The sequence below is a fragment of the Cnephaeus nilssonii genome (genome assembly GCF_951640355.1).
Source record: "Cnephaeus nilssonii genome assembly, chromosome: 4".
In the NCBI taxonomy this organism is placed as follows: domain Eukaryota; kingdom Metazoa; phylum Chordata; class Mammalia; order Chiroptera; family Vespertilionidae; genus Cnephaeus; species Cnephaeus nilssonii.
In genome coordinates this window covers 73,053,937-73,073,304 of record NC_137075.1, presented here as the reverse complement: position 1 = coordinate 73,073,304, position 19,368 = coordinate 73,053,937, and the positions used below count along the sequence as shown (strand labels likewise).

Sequence of the window (19,368 nt, the reverse complement as noted above, 5' to 3'; positions counted from 1 at the left end):
AAAAACAGGTCTTTGGAAGGTTTCTCCACTCACTAAACTGAAATATAAATCTTAAAATGATCCTTTTGCATATATAATCTGAGAGTTATGATCAGCATACTGCTACCACCTGAGGGAATACAAAGTTTTCCTTTATGGCTAGTCAATAGTAGAGAACACTTCTAATAGGCAAATGACTATTCTTGACATCATTTGGCCAATTCCTCCTGTTTTGTGACAGAATTGTGGATTTTTTTTCTTCATATGGCAAAAACTCTCTAACCCACCTCTCAATTAGCTGAATTTGAATTTCTTATTGTTTCTTATTATCATTATCAGAGTGCTTAGCACTCAAGGATCATCAACACTGATTTATGACTAGTCTCCCAACGACTAATCCAGTGCTCAGCACTCAACAGGCACTCAGAGGATTAGTTACACAGCTAGGAAGCTATTAGTAATGATAAACAATAAGAGAGCACCATTACCTGGGCTGCTATCTGGGAGTGGAATTGTTGAATTTGAGCTTTCAAAGCCTCATTCTGCTCCAAAATATCCTTTCATAATCAGCAACCAAAAAAGAGAGGGGGGAAAGTGTGCTGTTACTAAATATACCAATGCATACAAACAAAATGAGTTACAGGTACATGTGTTTATTTTTAGAAAGGCATTCTTTGATTCCAAAAGACGTCATTTTACAACAATAATGATTAGGCATTCTTCTAAACGAGTTAATTTACAAGGTAGAAATTAAGAATATGTTGTGTTGTTCCTAATCTAATACAAAAAGCCTAAGACTGTGGGTGAGGACATCTTTAAGTATATATTCAAAAATACCATACTGTGACAAATGCTCAAAGATTAAGTTTTAATTATTCATCACTGCTCCAGAATTAGGACAAGGCAGACTATCCTCCCTCTTCTATTCAGATACATCCAATTCCTGCCCACCTTTATTTTTTAAAAGAGAGGAAACTAGATACCTGAACTTGCATTTGTAGAGACTCTTCTTTATTCACCCTTTTTTGCTCCAATTCCATTAACTGCATTAGTCTTTGCTCCAATTGCTGTTTTGATACCAAGGTATCTGTAAGCTTACTATGCAGACTCTGTACTTCATTTTCTTTGGCCACAAATTTACTCTGTAAATCTGTAACAAAGCATTGTGTTTTACAAAGGTCTCTTCCTTTCCTAGTTACTGATACTCATCTTTATTTAGTGTAGACATTATCTCCTCTGAAAAACCCTCCTTGAATGTCTCCTCTGCTCCCTCCTTCCTGCCTGCATATGAACAGCCTATGTGCTTACTTTTAATCACAGTACCTGCCACACAATACTAATTCGTCTTCTCACCCAGCTTTTTGAAATCAGAGATTACCTTTTCTGAATCCAGAGCTGTGACCAATGCTTGACATACAGTACATATTCAATAAATGTGTTAACTGAACAGTACGTGATGTTTAAAACTGTTATATCATCTTATTTTTTTTATTGATTTTTTTAGAGAGAGAAACATCACTGGGGAAGCAAAAATATCGATCGGGTGCCTCCTGCATGCCCTCTACCGGGGATTGAGCCCACAACCCTGGCATGTACCCTGACCTGACCCAGAATTGAGCCAGCAACCTTTCTGTGTATGAGACGACGCCCAACTGAGCCACACTGGCCAGGGCTATACCATTTCTTGATTTCCAACACCTTTTCATAAGTACTTTAGTAAGTTATTTAGTGAATTTCTTCTAAATTCCCTGTACTCTTCTACCTGGAAAGCAGAGAAAGATGCTGAAAGCTGACAAATGTCCTGGTGTAAGATGAAGTAAAAATTTTCTGTCTGCTTCTCTTCTAATAACCCCAAGACAGACAGACAGAGAGAGAGAGAGAGAGAGAGAGAGAGAGAGAGAGACAGAGACAGAGACAGAGACAGAGGGAGGGAAACTATCCTTGATGCAATCATAAGTAAATGTAACTCCAAATCACAAGAAATTAAGACAAAATGAATGGCGAGATGATCACTAACTTGGAGGAAAGGGAAAGGGTTCTAGAAACCTAGAAAGGTTCAGGAAATCATGATACCAGACATTATGAGAGCTGCCTCCTGGCTCCATAACACAATCAAGTCCAAAACAGGGAGAAGGGATAACACGGGCAGAACATGGTTGACTACCACCAAGAACAGAGAGGGAAATAGGGGGAAGAAGGAATGCGTATGTGTGTGCATTAGATATGTTTTAAGAAATGTTATATGTTTCTTCCATAAGAAGATACTAATATCAGAATGGAACACAATTCATAAAAGAGCTCCTGAAATTAAAGACATAATAATAATGTCCAGGTTTAGAACTCAGAAGAGCATAATATTTCTTATCAGCAACAGTAGAAGTTAAATCTGTGGGAAAATTATTTCCAACCCAGAACTCTACATCTAGTCAAACTATAAAACAAGCATGAAAGTAGAAAGAATAAAAACATTTTCAGATATACAAACATATGTACTTCAAGGCTTATTCTTGTGAAGATACTAAAATATTTGCTATTAAATGAGAGAGGAAAGCAAGAAAGATGGCGGTGACACAAGATGCAAAATACAGGATAAAGAGACAAAACTAAGTCTCAGGAAGATAGGTATGGAGCAAACCTAGAAAGTAAGATACTCAAACAGAAGACTGAGTACTCCAGACAGATAGCTCCAAGAAAAACTGATAGGGTCTCCATTATCTAACATGTTGAGAGGCTAGGGGAGGGGAAAATGTTAAAGGGAGTTTAACCACAGGTAAAAATTTAAATGGTAAAACAAAGATCAAGCAACTTAAAAACATAAAGCAATAATTAGCTCCAGAAAATTAAAACACTGTTTAAGAAAAGAATTGCCGTTTTAATATTTTTCTTGGCTCAGCACTGAGTACAGAGTCATAATGATGTAAACAATGAATATTGACATGATCAAAAAGTATACATAACCTTATCAGGAGGATGAGGGAAAGGTGAGAGAAATGGTGTGAGAGTATTAAGCCCTCATTTCCTGTGACAGAAAGTTAACTGATGCCTATCAAGAAATAGCAGTGTAAATATAAATAATATGCTTAATTAGAGATATGATACAATTGCAACCAAAGAATAAAATCACTAGGAATAAACTTAACAAAGGATGTGAAGGACCTATATACTGAAAACCACAAAGCATTATTAAAAGAGATTGAAAAACACACAATGAAATGGAAAGATATTCTCTGTTCATGGACTAGAAGAATCAACACTGTGAAAATGGCTATATTACCCAAAACAATATACAGATTTAATCAATCCTCATCAAAATCCCATTATCACCCTGGCCGGTGTGATCAGTGGTTAGAGTGTCGGACCCAAGCACCAAAGGGTTGCAGGTTTGATTCCCAGTCAAGGGTTCCCTTCCCACCCCCAGTCGGGACAGGTTTGGGAAGGAACCAGTGGATTTGTCTCTCTCACATTCATGTTTCTCCCTCTCTCTCTCTCTCTCTCTCTCTCTCTCTGCTCCCCCTCCTTCCACTCTCTGAAAAAGCAATGAAAAATATATTCTCAAATGAAGATTAACGATAAGTAAATAAATTGCAATGTCGTTTTCTTTAAGAAATAGAACAAAAACATCACAAGATTTGTATGGAACCACAAAAGTCTCAGAATAGACAAAGCAATCCTTAGAAAAAGAAAGAAGCTGGAGGTATCACAATATCTGACTTCACATTCTACAGAATTACAATAATCAATACATCATGGTATTGGCAGAACAGACACACTGACCAATGGAACAGAATTGAGAGCCCAGAAATAAAACCACAGGTATATGGGCAAATAATGTTTAACCAAGGAGCCAAAAACACACAATGGAGAAGAGAAAGCCTCTTCAATAAATGGTGCTGGGAAAATGGAAAGACACAGGCAAAAGAATGAAATTAGGTTAATTTGTCCCCATGTACATGAATTAATTCAAAATGGATCAAAAACCTAAACATAAGATCTGAAACAATAAATTACAATAAATAGAAGAAAACATAGATAGCAAACTTACGGACCTTAGTCATAGAGAACATTTTATGAATTTGACCCTAAAGGCAAAGGAAGTAAAGGCAAAAATAAGTGGGACTATTACAAACTAAAAAGCTTCTGCACGGCAAAGGAAACTAACTACATAAAAAAAAAAAAGGCAACCAACCAACTGGGAAATGTTGAAATGTTTTTTGTAAGCAACAGCTCAGACAAGGGATTCATATCTAAAATATATAAAGAACTCATACAGCCCAGCCGGTGTGGCTCAGTGGTTGAGTGTCAACCCATGAACCAAAAGGTCATTGGTTTGATTCCCGGTCAAGGCACATGCCTAGACTGTGGCTTAATCCCCAATAGGGTCGTGCAGGAGGCAGCCAATCAATGATTCTTTCTCATCACTGATATTGAGAGAGGGACTTATAATCTGATAGAGCACCTGAATTAATGTGAAAAATAATCATATTATTTTAAGTTTTAGAACACATATACTTATGTGAATAGGGGGTTAAGTTTCTTATATGTGAATAGGGGGTTACGTTTTTCTTAAAGTTTCCTTTTTTCAAGGCCTGTGCAAAGCGATTGAGGGGGTGACTTGGCTGTGAATCCAGCAAGCAGAACCGATAAGCAGGGTCAGACCAACCCACCAGGAGTCAAAACATCATCTCATCACCTGATGACTAAAGACAATAGCTGATGTCTACGGACCTCCAGGACTGCATGTAACTGCATTCCATTCCTAGCCTCATTATAGCTCATGCCCCTTTATAATCCTGGCCCCTGCACCTTGCTGTAAGACAGGATTTGAATGCTTGTAGGTACCCTGTCTTCTTGGTTGGCTAGCCTTCTCAATAAACGCCTTATATGATTCAACCCTTTGTTATTGGACACAGCAATGGGCAGCCTGAGCCCACCCAGGAGTTTCCCAGTAACAATATTTTTATCTCTATCTTTCCCTCTCCCTTCCTCTCTGAAATCAATTTAAAAAAATTTTTTTAATAAGCAGAGGACCTGAATAGACACCTCTCCCAAAAAGACATACAGACAACTATCAGTTATATAAAAAGATGTTCAACTTCACTATTAGGGAAATGCAAATCAAAACTACAATGAGACACCACCTGTTAGAAAGGCTATTATCAACAAGACTAGAGGCCTGGTGCATTAATTTGTACACAGGTGGGGTCTGGCCAGCCCACCCCAATGGGGGCCAATCAGGGGGAGGGGCCACAGAAGGGTTGGCTGGCTGGCCCCGCCCGATTGGGGGGGAGGGGCTGATTGGGGGCAGGAACAGCCAGGGGGAGGGACCATGAGAGGTTGGGGAGGGCTGATCAGGGCCCTGATGGGGCCGTTTGGCCACTGCAATGCACGTCATAGCAACCGGTCATTACAGTCGTTCCATCATTCTGGTTGCTTGGCTTTTATATATATAGATAGGTAATAACAAGTGTTGTAGAGGTTGTGGAGAAAAAGGAACCCCCACACTGCTGGTGGGGCAATAAGCTGGTATAATCACTATGGGAAACAGTATGGGGATTCCTCAAAAAACTCTTCTGTGTATCAACCCGAACAACTCGAAAACATTTACTAGTATTCACAAAGATATATGCATCCCTATGTTCACTGCAGCATTATTCATGGTGACCAAGACATGAGACAACCAAAGTGTCCTTCAACAGAGAAGTAGAGAAAGAAGATATGGCACACACTAAGGAATACTACTTAGCCATAAGAAAAGATGAAATACTGGCATTTGTGACAACATGGGATGACCTTGAGAATATTATGCTAAGCAAAATGAGTTAGTCAGAAAAAGCTAAGATCCATATAATTTCACTCATATGTAAGACATAAAACTGAAACTCAAGAGACACGGACAGACAACTGTATGGTGGTTTCCAGAGGGAAGGAGGTGAGGGGTAGTAAGGGGTAAAGGGGGCCAAATGTATGGTGATGGAAGATGATTTGACTTTGGGTGGTGGGCACACATTGCAATATACATGTTTTATCATAGTAATGTACATTTAAAACCTATACAACCCTATTAACTAATGTCACCCCAATAAATTTAATTTTTTTAAAAAGCAGTTACTTTCCATTAAAAAGTCACTTATATTAACATAAAGTAAGTTATGATAGAAAAGACTAAAAGCAAAAGTAACTGCTTCGGATAAGAGTACAGTTTTATCCTATCTAATAAAAGACAAATATGCAAATTGACAGTCACTCCAACACACAAGATGGCTGCCCCCAAGTGGTCAAAGATGGCTGCCCCCATGTGGATACAAGATGGCCGCCACAAGATGGCCAGCAGGGGAGGGCAGTTGGGGGTACCCAGGCCTGCAGGGGAGGGCAGTTGGGGGGGACCAGGCCTGCAGGAGAGGGCAGTTGGGGGGTCCCAGGCCTGAAGGGGAGGGCAGTTGCGGAGGACCCAGGCCTGCAGGGGAGGGCAGTTGGGGGCGACCAGACCAGCAGGGGAGGGCAGTTGGGAGGGACCAGGCCTGCAGGGGAGGGCAGTTAGGGGTGACCAGGCTTGCAGGGGAGGGCAGTTGGGGGCAACCAGGCCAGCAGGGGAGGGCAGTTAGGGGTGATCAGTCCAGCAGGGGAGGGCAGTTAGGGGCAATCGGGCCGGCAGGGGAGGGCAGTTAGGGGCAATCGGGCCGGCAGGGGAGGGCAGTTAGGGGCGACCAGGCCTGCAGGGGAGGGCAGTTGGGGGCAACCAGGCCTGCGGGGGAGGACAGTTGGGGGCAATCAGGCTGGCAGCGGAGCAGTTAGGCGTTGATCAGGCTGGCAGGGGAGTGGTTTGAGGGTGATCAGGCTGGCAGGCAGAAGCAGTTAGGGACAATCAGGCAGGCAGACAAGCAAGTTGTTGGGAGCCAACAATCCTAGACTGTGAGAGGGATGTCCGACTGCCCGTTTAAAGGGGTCCCAGATTGGAGAGGGTGCAGGCTGGGCTGAGGGACAACCCCTCCCCGCCGCTGTGCACGAATTTTGTGCACTGGGCCTCTAGTTATTTATAGTTACATATAGTTATATATAGTTTTGATCTTGTTTGGGTTTTTTTAATATATTTTTATTGATTTCAGAGAGGAAGGGAGAGGGAGAGATAGAAACATCAATGAGAGAGAATCACTGATCAGCTGCCTCCTTCACGCCCTCAAGCCATAAATCAGGCATGCACCCTGACCAGGAATCAAAAGGTGACCTCCTGGTTCATAGGTCGACACTCAACCACGGAGCCATGCCGGCCAGGCAGATATATAAGTTTATAGTTACAATTATTTTAGCAAGACTCATGTGTGCTTTGTTGATTAAATATAAAATATTAATTTTAAGAATAAGCTAATGAATCTTAACATAAATATAAACTTTACATATAAAGAAATAGGGCTTCAATATCTTGAGTATCTATAATAATAAAAGCGTAGAAACAACCATCCCTATGACCTTCCAGATGAAGCCAGGGCTGTGAGGGCTGAGCCCCTTGCACGAATTTCGTGCATCGGGCCTCTAGTATTTATACACTGAACCAAAGGGAAATACTTGAGGAGAAAAAAGAAATAAAAAGAAACCAAAGCTTTAAAGACCCAAATTATAAAATTATATAAGAAAATGAGTAGTGGAGACATAAATAACACACAAGCTTCATTATCTCCCATATATATTTATAAAATTAAGAATAAAGACATGAAAGTTAGTATTTAAGGACTAGGGAGTTTTAAATCAACTACTTGGAATAATAATGATCTTGTTTTTCTCTTCACAATATAGGAAGTGAGACCCTTAGAAAAATCAAATGAAGAGTTGATCAAAGAACCAAAAGGAATAAATAACTACAGAAAGGAAACACAGAGCAAGGGTTGCATTACCCTATTATGGACTATATAATTTTTTTGCAACTTAATGCTTCAGACAAAGCTTTTAGACTGCTTTTTTTTAAAAATCCCCACCTGAGGGCATGCTAATTGATTTATAGACGGGGGGAGGGGGAAAGAGACAGACAGACAGACGGACAGACAGACATTAATGTGAGAGATAAAAATCAATCGGTTTTCTTTCAATACCAGTCCTAACCAGGTATTAAACCTGCAACCTTTTGGTGTAGGGACTATATTCCAACCAGCTGAGCCCCAATGACCAGAGCTAGAGTGCTTATCTGTAAAACCCTAGGGAATGTTAAAGTAATAAAGGTGCTTTAAAAGCTATTTTTATTGAACTATAACCAAAATGCCAAATTACATACTGTCTCTACAGTATGGAAAGGGGAGAAAATTTTATCCAGAATTATATACTAAATTTACATGACTACCTCTTCCCCTTACCTTGCTGTGCTGCCTCATGCTCTGTTGTTCTCTTCCTGATATAACTTTGGACTTCTTCCCGTCTTCTCTCAGCTTCTTGTAATTGAACCTGGAGAATGGATAAATCAGCACAAACACAGGATTGCATTTATTTTTAAGTATCCTCTACCTTTACTGTTGTATCATAAAACTGCTTATTCCAACAACTAGTCTCCTACATTTTAATAAGATAGGCAGATATGTTTAGCCTGATAATATGCATGGATATTATCAGCCACAGCCATTCTATGCCCCCACCACCACCACCACCACCACCACCACCTGTATACAGAATTTAGAGATTGGAAATTATTTCAAAACAATATTTGTGCTGGTGGATCATTATAGCTACTATGTATATATCTGATCCTCTTAGCTGTAATCTGTTTTCCATTAAGCTTCCATGAGCTAATAGGCTTTCAAAAGATAAGATGGTATCTTTATTGCTAAATTTCAGTAGGTACCTATAATTTGTAATATGAGGTATAGCACAATACTTCAATCTTTAGTGTCATTATCTACTTATCCATATCCAGAGAACAAACTTCCATATGTGTAAATGCCAACAATATACATACCAGCAAGACAAATCCTATATAATCCTATATAATAAAGAGGTAATATGCAAATTGACCATCACTCCAACACACAAGATGACTGCCCCCATGTGGTCAAAGATGGCCACCACAAGATGGCCAGCAGGGGAGGGCAGTTGTGGGCGATCAGGCCGGCATGGGAGGGCAGTTAGGGGCAATCAGACAGGTAGGCAGGTGAGTGGTTGGGAGCCAGCAGTCCTGGGTTGTGAGAGGGATGTCCGACTGCCCTTTTAGGTCCGATCCCACTGAGCAGTCGGACATCCCTCAAGGGGTCCCAGATTGGAGAGGGTGCAGGCTGGGCTGAGGGACACCACCCCCCCCCCCCGCCCCCGTGCACAAATTTCATGCACTGGGCCTCTAGTTCTCAATGTTGTGGGCGCCCCTGGCAGGGGTGGCGGGGGAAGAGATCAAGAGTCGAAGGTGCGGGCTGCGGCTACCCGAGGCTGGGTCTTGTGCCCGTCCAGTCAGTCTCCCCGCCCTCCCGTGGGTGCGGGGGCTGGGGTAGGGTGTCCATGCAGGGGGATTGGAAGAGCTCCCCGTGGCCGCTTCCTCTTCCTTCTTTGCAGTCCAGGCTCATGTCAGACGCTCTCCTCAGACCCCCGGGAACTTGGCTCCAACAGCCCCGCCCCTCCGTGGCTCCCTGCCGTCCCCGCCCTACTTGGCTCTCACCCACTGCCCACCTGTCAGGAGGCTGCCAGGGTGCCCTGCTGTGGACAGCATGGTCCTGGGGCAGGGGGTGGGGGTGCGGGGAGCAGCTCCAGTAAAGTTTAGTAAACCCCAGGTCCGCATCGGGATTTGGCTGCAAGGACACAGGGGAGTCTGCCTGGGTGGAACAAAATCATGCCAGACCCAGAGTCCTGCCCCACGGCCCCACAGCCCCGCCCACCCTGCTGAACTGTCATAACGTTACAGCATCCTGGCTAATTTGCATATTCCTCTATTATTAGTACAGATTATCATGTTTTCTTTGATTACAAAATCCGCATTATTAACCGGTACAACTGGTACCTATCAATCAGCTCATTTCATTTTTCATTTCTTCAAACAGTCTTTAACTTCAAACTTAAGCCTATATTTAATTCTTACATAAGTGCATACACGTGTATATAGGCAAAGTACTACAGGTCCCATTCAGCCTCAAACTACATATCTCAACCCTTTATATACATTTAGGATACTGATTTGAATGTGTACATTATTTATGAAATGATAAATATGGGTGGAAATATATCACCTTCAGCTGAGTAACTGCTTGCTCAGCATTCTTCTTTTGAACTTCCTCTTGCTGTAACTTTCCGGTTTTCTCAGTCAGCTCATTCACCAATCTAGCATAATCCTGGCGCAGTTTATTTAGTTCAGCAGACTGCCTGAAAACAGTAACTAGATTAGGAACCTCCCATTATTATTGACTCATATAAAGAATAAGCAAAACATATTGAGTGTAACCTCTGAATCATTCTGATGACAATTATACAAATTCTAAAATCACTATAATATAATCAAGAAAATAAATAACCACACTCATAAGCATAATCAACAGTGTCACCCTCAAACTGATATTCTGAAAAATGTATTAAAATCAAAGTTAGGATTTAGTCTGTGTAAGGATGCTACTAGTCTTCTCTAATGCACTGTTTCTCAAAGTATCAGAGCCAACTACGTAACTATCAGTGGAATGTGACTTAATATGTACCCTCCTGGGCTCCATCTTAGAGCACCGAATCATAATCATTTAGGGATCGAACTCAAGAATATGCTTTTTCAACTAACATGCCAAGATGCTCTTCAGAATTATGAAATTTGATAACTACTGTTAAGGGGGATAGATGGTTTAACCCTTTGCACTCGCTTGCTTTTTTCTCGATTCCTTTATTCTACTCGGGATTTAATTTTTTAAATACCCCAGATTTTACAAAGCGCAGCAGAATAAAAAACTGAAGTTTCTTTTCATACAAACTTATTTATTTGGATTTTTTTATATTTCAAATTATTGATACATTCAATACAATTCGACATACGAGCTGCTACCGATGATAACCGTGTCGAGTCACACTCGACATCCGAGTGCAAAAGGTTAAAACTTCAGTCTCATAAATTTATATACCATTCCATTGGAGGTACAGTATTTATCATGTAGTTTAGCTGAAGAGGTTCTTCACAGAGCAAGAGAATTGTTTTTTTAAATTAACTGATTTTATAAACAAATATAAAAAGCAAAAGTCTAACCAATCACTATCAAACATCACTTTGAAGATTCAAGAAAATACTCTGCCATTCAATTAAAAATAAAGCATTTGGAAACATACTTGTTTTCTAGTTGGTTTGTAGTGTTGCTGACAGCATCTCTCAATATGCCATTTTCCTGCTTCAAGTGAGCTATCTCTGCTTCCATCTGCTCACGAACTTGCTGGAACTAAAATTATTTTATAAACATAAGATGTAGAAAACAATGACTGCCAAAGCTAACTTTTTTTTAAATCCTCACCTGAGGATATTTTTCCATTCATTTTTAGAGAGAGTAGAAGAGAGAGGGATAGAAGAAAGAAACAATAATGTGAGAGAAACACATCAATTGGTTGCCTCCTGCACAAGCCCCGACCAGGGCCCGGACCAGAGAGGGGCCTGCAACTAAGATACGTGTCCTTGACCAGAATCAAACCCAAGACTCTTTGATTAGCAGGCCGGCACTCTATCCACTGAGCCAAATTGGCGAGGGCTGCCAGAGCTAACATTTAAAAGACACTTTATTGTGAAGAGAACGTAAAAAACATTAAGAATAAAGTTTGCACCATCCTTGGACGGCCCTCGCAGCCCCCCACAGCCTCAGCCGGCCCTCGCAGCCCTGGCTTCGTCTGGAAGGTTGTCCGGATGGTCGTCCAGATGGTCATTCTGCTGTTCAGTCTAATTAGCATATTAGCTCTTTATTATACAGGATTTAAAAGATGAATTACATTTTGATAGTGATGAATGCAAAGCAAATACCAGCTGTCACAGAAATCCAAGAATGCAAAGAGCTCTAGCCAGTTTTGCTCAGTAGATAGTGCGTCGGCCTACAGACTGAAGGGTCCTGGGTTCGAGTCTGATCATGATCACATGTCCAGGTTGTGGGCTCAATCCCCAGTAGGGGGCATGCAGGAGGCAGCTGATCAATGATTCTCATCACTGATGTTTCTATTTCTCACTCTCACTTCCTCTCTGAAATCAATAAAAATATATTTTTTTAAAAAGAATGCAAGTAGCCCTAGCCAATTTGGCTCAGTGGATAGAGTGTTGGCCTGTGGAATGAAGGATCCCGGGTTCAATTCTGGTCAAGGCACATGCCTGGGTTGCAGGCTCAGTCTCCAGTGGGGGGCATGTAGGAGGCAGCCAATCAGTGATTCTCTCTCATCATTGATGTTTCTATCTCGCTCTCTCCCTCTACCTTCCTCTCTGAAATCAATTAAAAAATATTTTTTTAAAAATGCAAGTAAATGCTAGCTGCTATCATATTTGAAATGCAAAATAAATACACAGAGATGCTGTTTCAGAACTAAAAATGATTTAGAATCTTTTTCCTACCCCAGACTCATACAGAATTAAGCCTATCTTAATCCTATGTCAATTTTATGTACACAATATTTTTTAAAGATTTTATTAATCAAGTTTTAAAGTTGAAAAGATGTTCAATACATTTATACTAAATTGCAAATTGAGCCATAACCAAATATATGGCAAATTCATTACACAAAATTCTATTTGCAAAAATATTCTGGCCTCTAATTTTTTATTTCGGAATTATAGACTCAAAAGATAAAGAACACTGACTCTTATATCTCCATAAGGACATATCTTACTTTAATATGTGAAATAATCTTAATAATTTTTAATAAATCTATTTAAGAGAAATTAAAATGTATGTTTCTATTTTTCAGAGAATTTATTATATGGAATCTATATATCATGGCCTCTATAAGCAATAAAAAAAAAAAAAAGATGAACCACTTCAACACCTTTCATCCTCAATAAAAGATGATGCTATAAGTACCTAGCTAATTTTTAAATCAACATTAAGTAGCAATTAAGAAGAAGAAAATATCACTTGGGGCTGGAAAAATCAGTTCTTCCATAACCTGACTTACAGAAAAGAATATTTCAAATGACTAGAGGATGGGAAGATGGAGGATTGGACCAAATGAAAGCATAAAAGCAGCAGTGGATGGGGTAATAACCTGATAACAGTCATTCACTTCTTTTGTACTATTCCACTATTAGTGTAATTCCATAAAAAACATTTGGACTTTGATAGCTGTGAAGAATAAGTTAAAAATTTGCAGTAGAGCCCTAGCCGGTTTCGCTCAGTGGATAGAGCGTCGGCCTGCGAACTGAGGGCATCAGAGTATTGCCCCACCAACAGGATTAACACCCCTCCTTGCCCCATATAGGGAGGAAGGACTGGCTTCCAATTTCCCCTGGGTATAATTGGCACACTCTCCCAAACTAAAGGGGGAAGGAATAAAACAACAAAGAAGAAATTCCTCTACTGGGCACATGCTCAGTAGAAGCCAAGATGGTACAAGGGAAGATCTTTCCACTTTCAGGCATGCACAGGAGCCAAGATGGAGACCATAAAGGAGAGGAGCTACCTTACCTGGGAAAAGGATCTGATTGGATAAGAGACACAGAAACAGGAAAGAACTAAAAATTGGATCAGTTAGGGGGAGGACCCAGCACCAAGGGTTGGTTTGAAAGAGCACCTGGTCCTTCCCAAATCAGAGATAAAACAATCTGAGCTTAAAGGCAATCTCTCTCTTTCTCTCTCAATCTGTCTGTCTCTCTCTCTGATCCCATAACATGCATTCATTCATGTGCTCATGCATTCTCTCTCCACAGCAGCCATGTGGGCATAGCAGCCGCCTGCAGGAGGCCAGCCAGCCATGGGCACTCTAAGTGCAGGCACCAAGTGCTAGCCTGGGTAAAGCAACACAGCGCCAAATGGAGTGCAGACAGGAACAGAGACTGTGCTAGCTAGACAGGGACAGAAGTCGAACTGGACTAAGTTTTGACATGGACTAAACAAAGGGCACAGAATTTCTGGACATTAACTATTTTCCTGGGTTTGATGAAGGCAATGCTAAACTTTTTTCACAGGGGGACGATTGGTGATGAGGTATCAGGAACCTGGGGGCAGCCTTCTATTTCTATCCCAATAAACCTTACCACTGCATCTTATCCTCCCATGCATGGGTCTCCTGAAATGCTTTTCTTGCAACTCTGTGAAAGGACCCCATTTCCACCGGCAACAGTATGAAATACTAAACTAAGGTAATGTCTAAGAATTAAATGCAAGAGTAACAAGAAATACAGTATCTATTAAGGTATTAAGAATAAACTATAGACTGACCAAGGGAGAAAAGTCAAAGGACTGAAGAGTAATAATAATGCCTCAAAATGTTGGAAAACAAAAACAATCTGATCAAAAGAGTATGATTTTAGACAGGTGATGATAAGAACTTCCAAACTGAAGCATCAGCCAGCAATGATAATAATATCGAAAAATTACTGGTTCAGGAAGTTCAATTAAGAGGGTATTATAAGCCCACTTGGCAAGCAGACCCAAACCAGGTTCTCCAAAACCCTCTTTATTTGCAATAAAGATGATATTTAAATCTCAAAAAAAAGACAAAAAAAAAATCGCTGAACTAGACCTAATTGGAATCATGAAAATGTATGATACAGAGAAAAGATATATACAGTAAGAACTGAACTTTCTTAAATGATAGAAGACAGGTGAAAGTAAGAACAAGAGACAGAACCAAAACTGTAGGATTATCCTTCATTATCATTTCTCTCCTCCTCTCTCCTCCACTCTATCACTAAGCTCTATCTACTCTTTTAAATCACTCAAACTCATCTTTCTATTGTCAACATCTGATTTCAGAACTTTGTTCTCTTGGTTTCCTGCCAAAGCTTTCCAAAAGATCTATCCTTTGTACCATTCTCCACAATACTGTCGGAGTAATAATTTAAAATACTAATATTATAACACTGATGCCATTTTAATAACCTGATTGTTATTTAACATGAAAGGAATGAAAGGGGAAATCGAATAGTATAGGCATGACATTTGTTCAGCTTTGCCAAAAAGCTGCATTTAATACTCCAAGTTTGTTCCCAGCTCACTGACTGGAGAAGGGACTAGAGAAAGGTAGTTTAGACACATTCCCAGTAAGGTCTGAGTGAAGTGGAAAAATACTTGCCTGTCAATCACACCTGAATGAGCGTGGCTACTGCAAGCTCGGGAAATCTAAATATATAAACTTCTAAACAAAGAAAGCTCAGCCCTTCCTCTCTCTCTCACACACATGCCATCCTTCTGGGGACTCCAGCTATAGGAGGCTACGCTGTACCCACATGGCACAAGGCCATGCTGGATTCCACACATGGACTGATGTATTATAATCTGGTCTGAATGCTGAACCACAACCGGCTGCAACAGTGAACAGAAACTTTGGACACTGGCCTTGTTTCTGACTCTGCTGAACTCCCAGCTGCCCCTCTTCCAGGACTGGCATGGGAGAAATGGGATATTGGAACTGGAGAAATATAACTCTACCCCAATAAAACCTTCTTCCACATTACATCCTCCCATGGGGGCTTCTGAAAATGCTTCTTTCAGTGGCACGCCCAGAGCCTCACTCCCACCTGTGTCTGGGAAGTCTGGCCTTTTAATTCCTCCAGCATCAACACTTCTGGTTTGCTAAATTTCACTGGCTCCCCAATCTCAGTTATACAAGGCCCTTTAACCCTTTGCACTCGCTTGCTTTTTTCTCAATTCCTTTATTCTACTCGGGATTTAATTTTTTAAATACCCCAGATTTTACAAAGCGCAGCAGTAGAATAAAAAACTGGAGTTTCTTTTCATACAAACTTATTTATTTGGATTTTTTTATATTTCAAATTATTGATACATTCAAAGAGTAATTTTAATCTCTATAATTTTTCATGGTGTGATATTTTTTGAAACATTCACCCACATGAAGACCTGGTTTACATTCACATGTTTTGCAAATATAAACCGTCTCTCTTCTTCCTCCTTTGATTTTTCTGTTAGAACAAACAACACAATCTTTGTGTTTTTTGTTAGGGTGAGGTGTGATTATATGGAGCTTTCCATCTAAACGTTGCTCTAAGTTAGTGGATAATAATCTACCCCTGGAAGTTAGTGTACCATCTCTGAATTCTCCAACAAGATCATGTACTAGTTTCCTAATAAATTTCACATGCGTTATTGGTTTTTCATTTTTTCTTTTTTGGCATCAGTTGAGACGGCATTTACATTTTACTTGTCCTTTCACGCTAATGAAAACAAGAAAAGATACTGGAAAAATAGACAAAAATCCCTCTTCCCCCCGCAGTGAAACTACGTGTCGAGTGTGGCTCGACATACGAGCTGCTACCGATGCTAACCGTGTCGAGTCACACTCGACATCCGAGTGCAAAAGGTTAAGACAGGACCTCTATTTACTTCTCTAGATCTTCTCTTCTACATTCCAGCCCTGACTCCCAAATAACATAAGTTTTATTTCTTACAAACTGCTATCTCCAAACATTCTGTATTGGAAACACTGGAGTACACTAATTAAAAAGCTCAAATAGCCCCAATATAGACCCAATGAATCATCATCTCTAGAGATATGACTAAGGAATCACACAAAGTAAAAACCTCTTATACCCAGTGCCTACTCCTTCATCCTCTTACTAGTAGCTGACCATGCCTAATGGTTTCAAAAGATTCAACCGTCTGAATATCATTTCTAACAAGTCTTCCCTATCATTCCTTCTCTTCCCCATCTCCCATCTCCATTGTTCCAAAGCACCCAATGCTTACACCACTATTATAATGGATTATTTACTTGTCAGCTTCCAGCACCCTACCTCATCCCCACATACAAAAGTTGTTTACTTAAGGAGGCAGCCAGTTTAACTACCACTGTACCATAACCCAGCATAGAGCCTTACCATATTAGGCACTTAATTAAATCAATGCAAATACTTGTTTGTTTTCAAAGAATGAAGATATACCTTCATCTGCATCTGTTGAGTCTCTTGATAACTGACATGCATTTTGTTTTGAAATACATTATGTTCCTTTTCTAATGTTCCAATCCGATCTTTCATTCTTGCTATAACCACATTGCTTCTTTCTTTCTCTGTCATCATTTCCTAGAAGAGCAAACCAGAAAAAATATTATGAAAAATGTGTTATTAAAAATAGAAGTACATACAACTCTAATAATAAGAAAACATTTTAACATCAGTAAAAATGATGTCAGTAAAATAATCATGAATTCTGAAATAAGTACTTTACAAGTAAGGTGAAAGGTTAAAAAAAAAAACTGTCATCTGCATCTCACCTCTTTACACCAATTCCCTCATAAACATTATTCTGTTAACTCTTATTTCAAATGCACTTTTTGGTCTAAGAGTTAGAGCTGAACCTGAAATAAATCCTACCTTCTAACTTGATAAGAAAGAACATTTTAAAAGTAAAACAGTTCCCCTGGCTGGGTAGCTCAGTTGGTTAGAACATCGTCCCGATACCAAAGTTGTGAGTTCAATCTCCAGTCAGGGCACATACTCAAGTTTCAGATTTGAATCTGGTCAGGCATGTGTGGGAGGCAACGATTGATGTTTCTCTCTCACATCGATGTTTCTCTCGCTCTCTCTCTTTCTCTCTCTCACTTTCCCTTCTTCTTTCTAAAATCAATAAAAAGATAAAACAGCCTTTGCTTAAAAAAAAAAAAGTATATCCTTTAAATGCAAGAATGACTTCACCTGGGTTAACTGCTTACACCGATCTTTCATAGCAGCAGCATCTTCCTTCACAGCAGCAAGTAATTTATCTTTCTCTTGAAGCTGATGTACAAGTACAGTCAATTCTCCTTTACTTGACTATAATTGAGAAATCAATACAGTATTAGTAGTAGTTAACACAAGCTAATGAAAATTATGAAAATGAAATATCCAGATCAAGTGTTCTTAGGCCAATGCAGAGTTCACTAATACATATAAGTAGAATGACTGCCAACTAGTGGTCAGTAAAATATCATTCAGAAAAGTCACTGTATCAGTATATATTCTGATGCATATAATAGGATACATATTAATCAAAAAACATATTTTTACAAAGAATTATATAGGTCTTCCAGTTTTTAACCATGAGTGAATATAGCCACCTCCCCCTCCTCCTCCTAAAAGATCAAAAGAATAATATGAAACCAAAATGCACCAAAATGAAAGTCATCTGTGATGTCAAAGTCATCTGTAATATCAGGAAAGATTGCCAAAAGCAGTGGAAATCAAACACAGGTGCTCAACAACCCTGTCAGAATATACCCAAAACTGCAGAAGCGCCATGGGTGCTTAGTTCTCTTAAGTTAATAGGCATGTCCTGAGAAGTAAAACCAACAATCTCCCATTTGACATCAGGAACAAGTACAAAAATAGAAGGTAGAAATTTTCTTGGAAGAAGGTCTCAAGAAGCAGAATAAAAAATAAAATAAAAAAGAAGAAATCATACAAACTTTACTCAGAGAGAGCAGCTACAGTGAAGCATGGTCAAGGGAGTTTGACCAAGTTTCTCTAGTGAACTCTCCATAATGAAGATTTTATCTGGGAAAAAGGAAAGGCTAAAAGAACTCAATTACACACACAGCCCAACGAGAACACCCCTCAGTGGAACAGGAGTACTGATCAAAAAGAAATAAAACAGGGTCTATACAAGATACAAGAAAAAGGAAAGAAAAATAATAAGAAAAAACAAATGGCAAGAAGAAAAATCACCAGAAAAAGATTGTCAAAGAGTAGAAAAAAACTGTAATTAAAAAATATCACCATGATTTTTAAAAATCTAGTATAACAGTCATTTCTGGAAAAAGAAGAGCAAAGAACAGAGCTCAGAGAAAGAGCTCAGAGAAAAGACCAGACCACAGAATGAGATAAAATATGTGCTGGCAAAACCCAAAGCAGAAGTAAAAGTAACACCATCTCAGAAATATAATCCAAATAGAAGCAACAAACAGAAAAAGAAAGACTGCTAAAAATACAATAAGAGACATAGAGTACAAGGTGAAGTAAATAAAAAGAAACAAATGAACCAAAAGCCTTCTTTTAGAATTAAAATATGAAAGATAAAGACAACAAAGATCCAACATATGCTTAATTGATACCCATTATTTTACTTATTTTTTAGGAACACTGACTCTCATTATTGAAAAGACATGCTTTATCCCAAGTAATATCAATAAAGGAGTCAATGCTCAGACATATTATAGTAAAATTATTGCTAAACTTCAAAGAAGCTGAATCCCTGGATGTTTGTACAATAGGACATATACTGGAAAAGTCCAATAAATAATAAAACACTTGGTTGATTGCCCAAAGGATGTTTTTATTGT

General features: G+C 39.6%; 1 protein-coding gene across 6 annotated transcripts in view; it reads right to left on the bottom strand.

Moving 5' to 3' along the window:
* Positions 1-19,368, bottom strand: part of KTN1 (kinectin 1) — a 99,697-nt gene that overhangs the window by 62,698 nt on the left and 17,631 nt on the right. For all 6 annotated transcript variants that reach the window (XM_079767899.1, XM_079767901.1, XM_079767898.1 and 3 more), the window contains exons 6-12: positions 17,747-17,863; positions 16,994-17,134; positions 11,239-11,345; positions 10,167-10,299; positions 8,319-8,406; positions 963-1,129; positions 468-536 (exon numbers count right to left, since the gene is read on the bottom strand). In XM_079767899.1, coding sequence (XP_079624025.1) covers positions 468-536; positions 963-1,129; positions 8,319-8,406; positions 10,167-10,299; positions 11,239-11,345; positions 16,994-17,134; positions 17,747-17,863 — 822 coding nt within the window. The remainder of the gene's footprint in view (positions 1-467; positions 537-962; positions 1,130-8,318; positions 8,407-10,166; positions 10,300-11,238; positions 11,346-16,993; positions 17,135-17,746; positions 17,864-19,368) is intronic.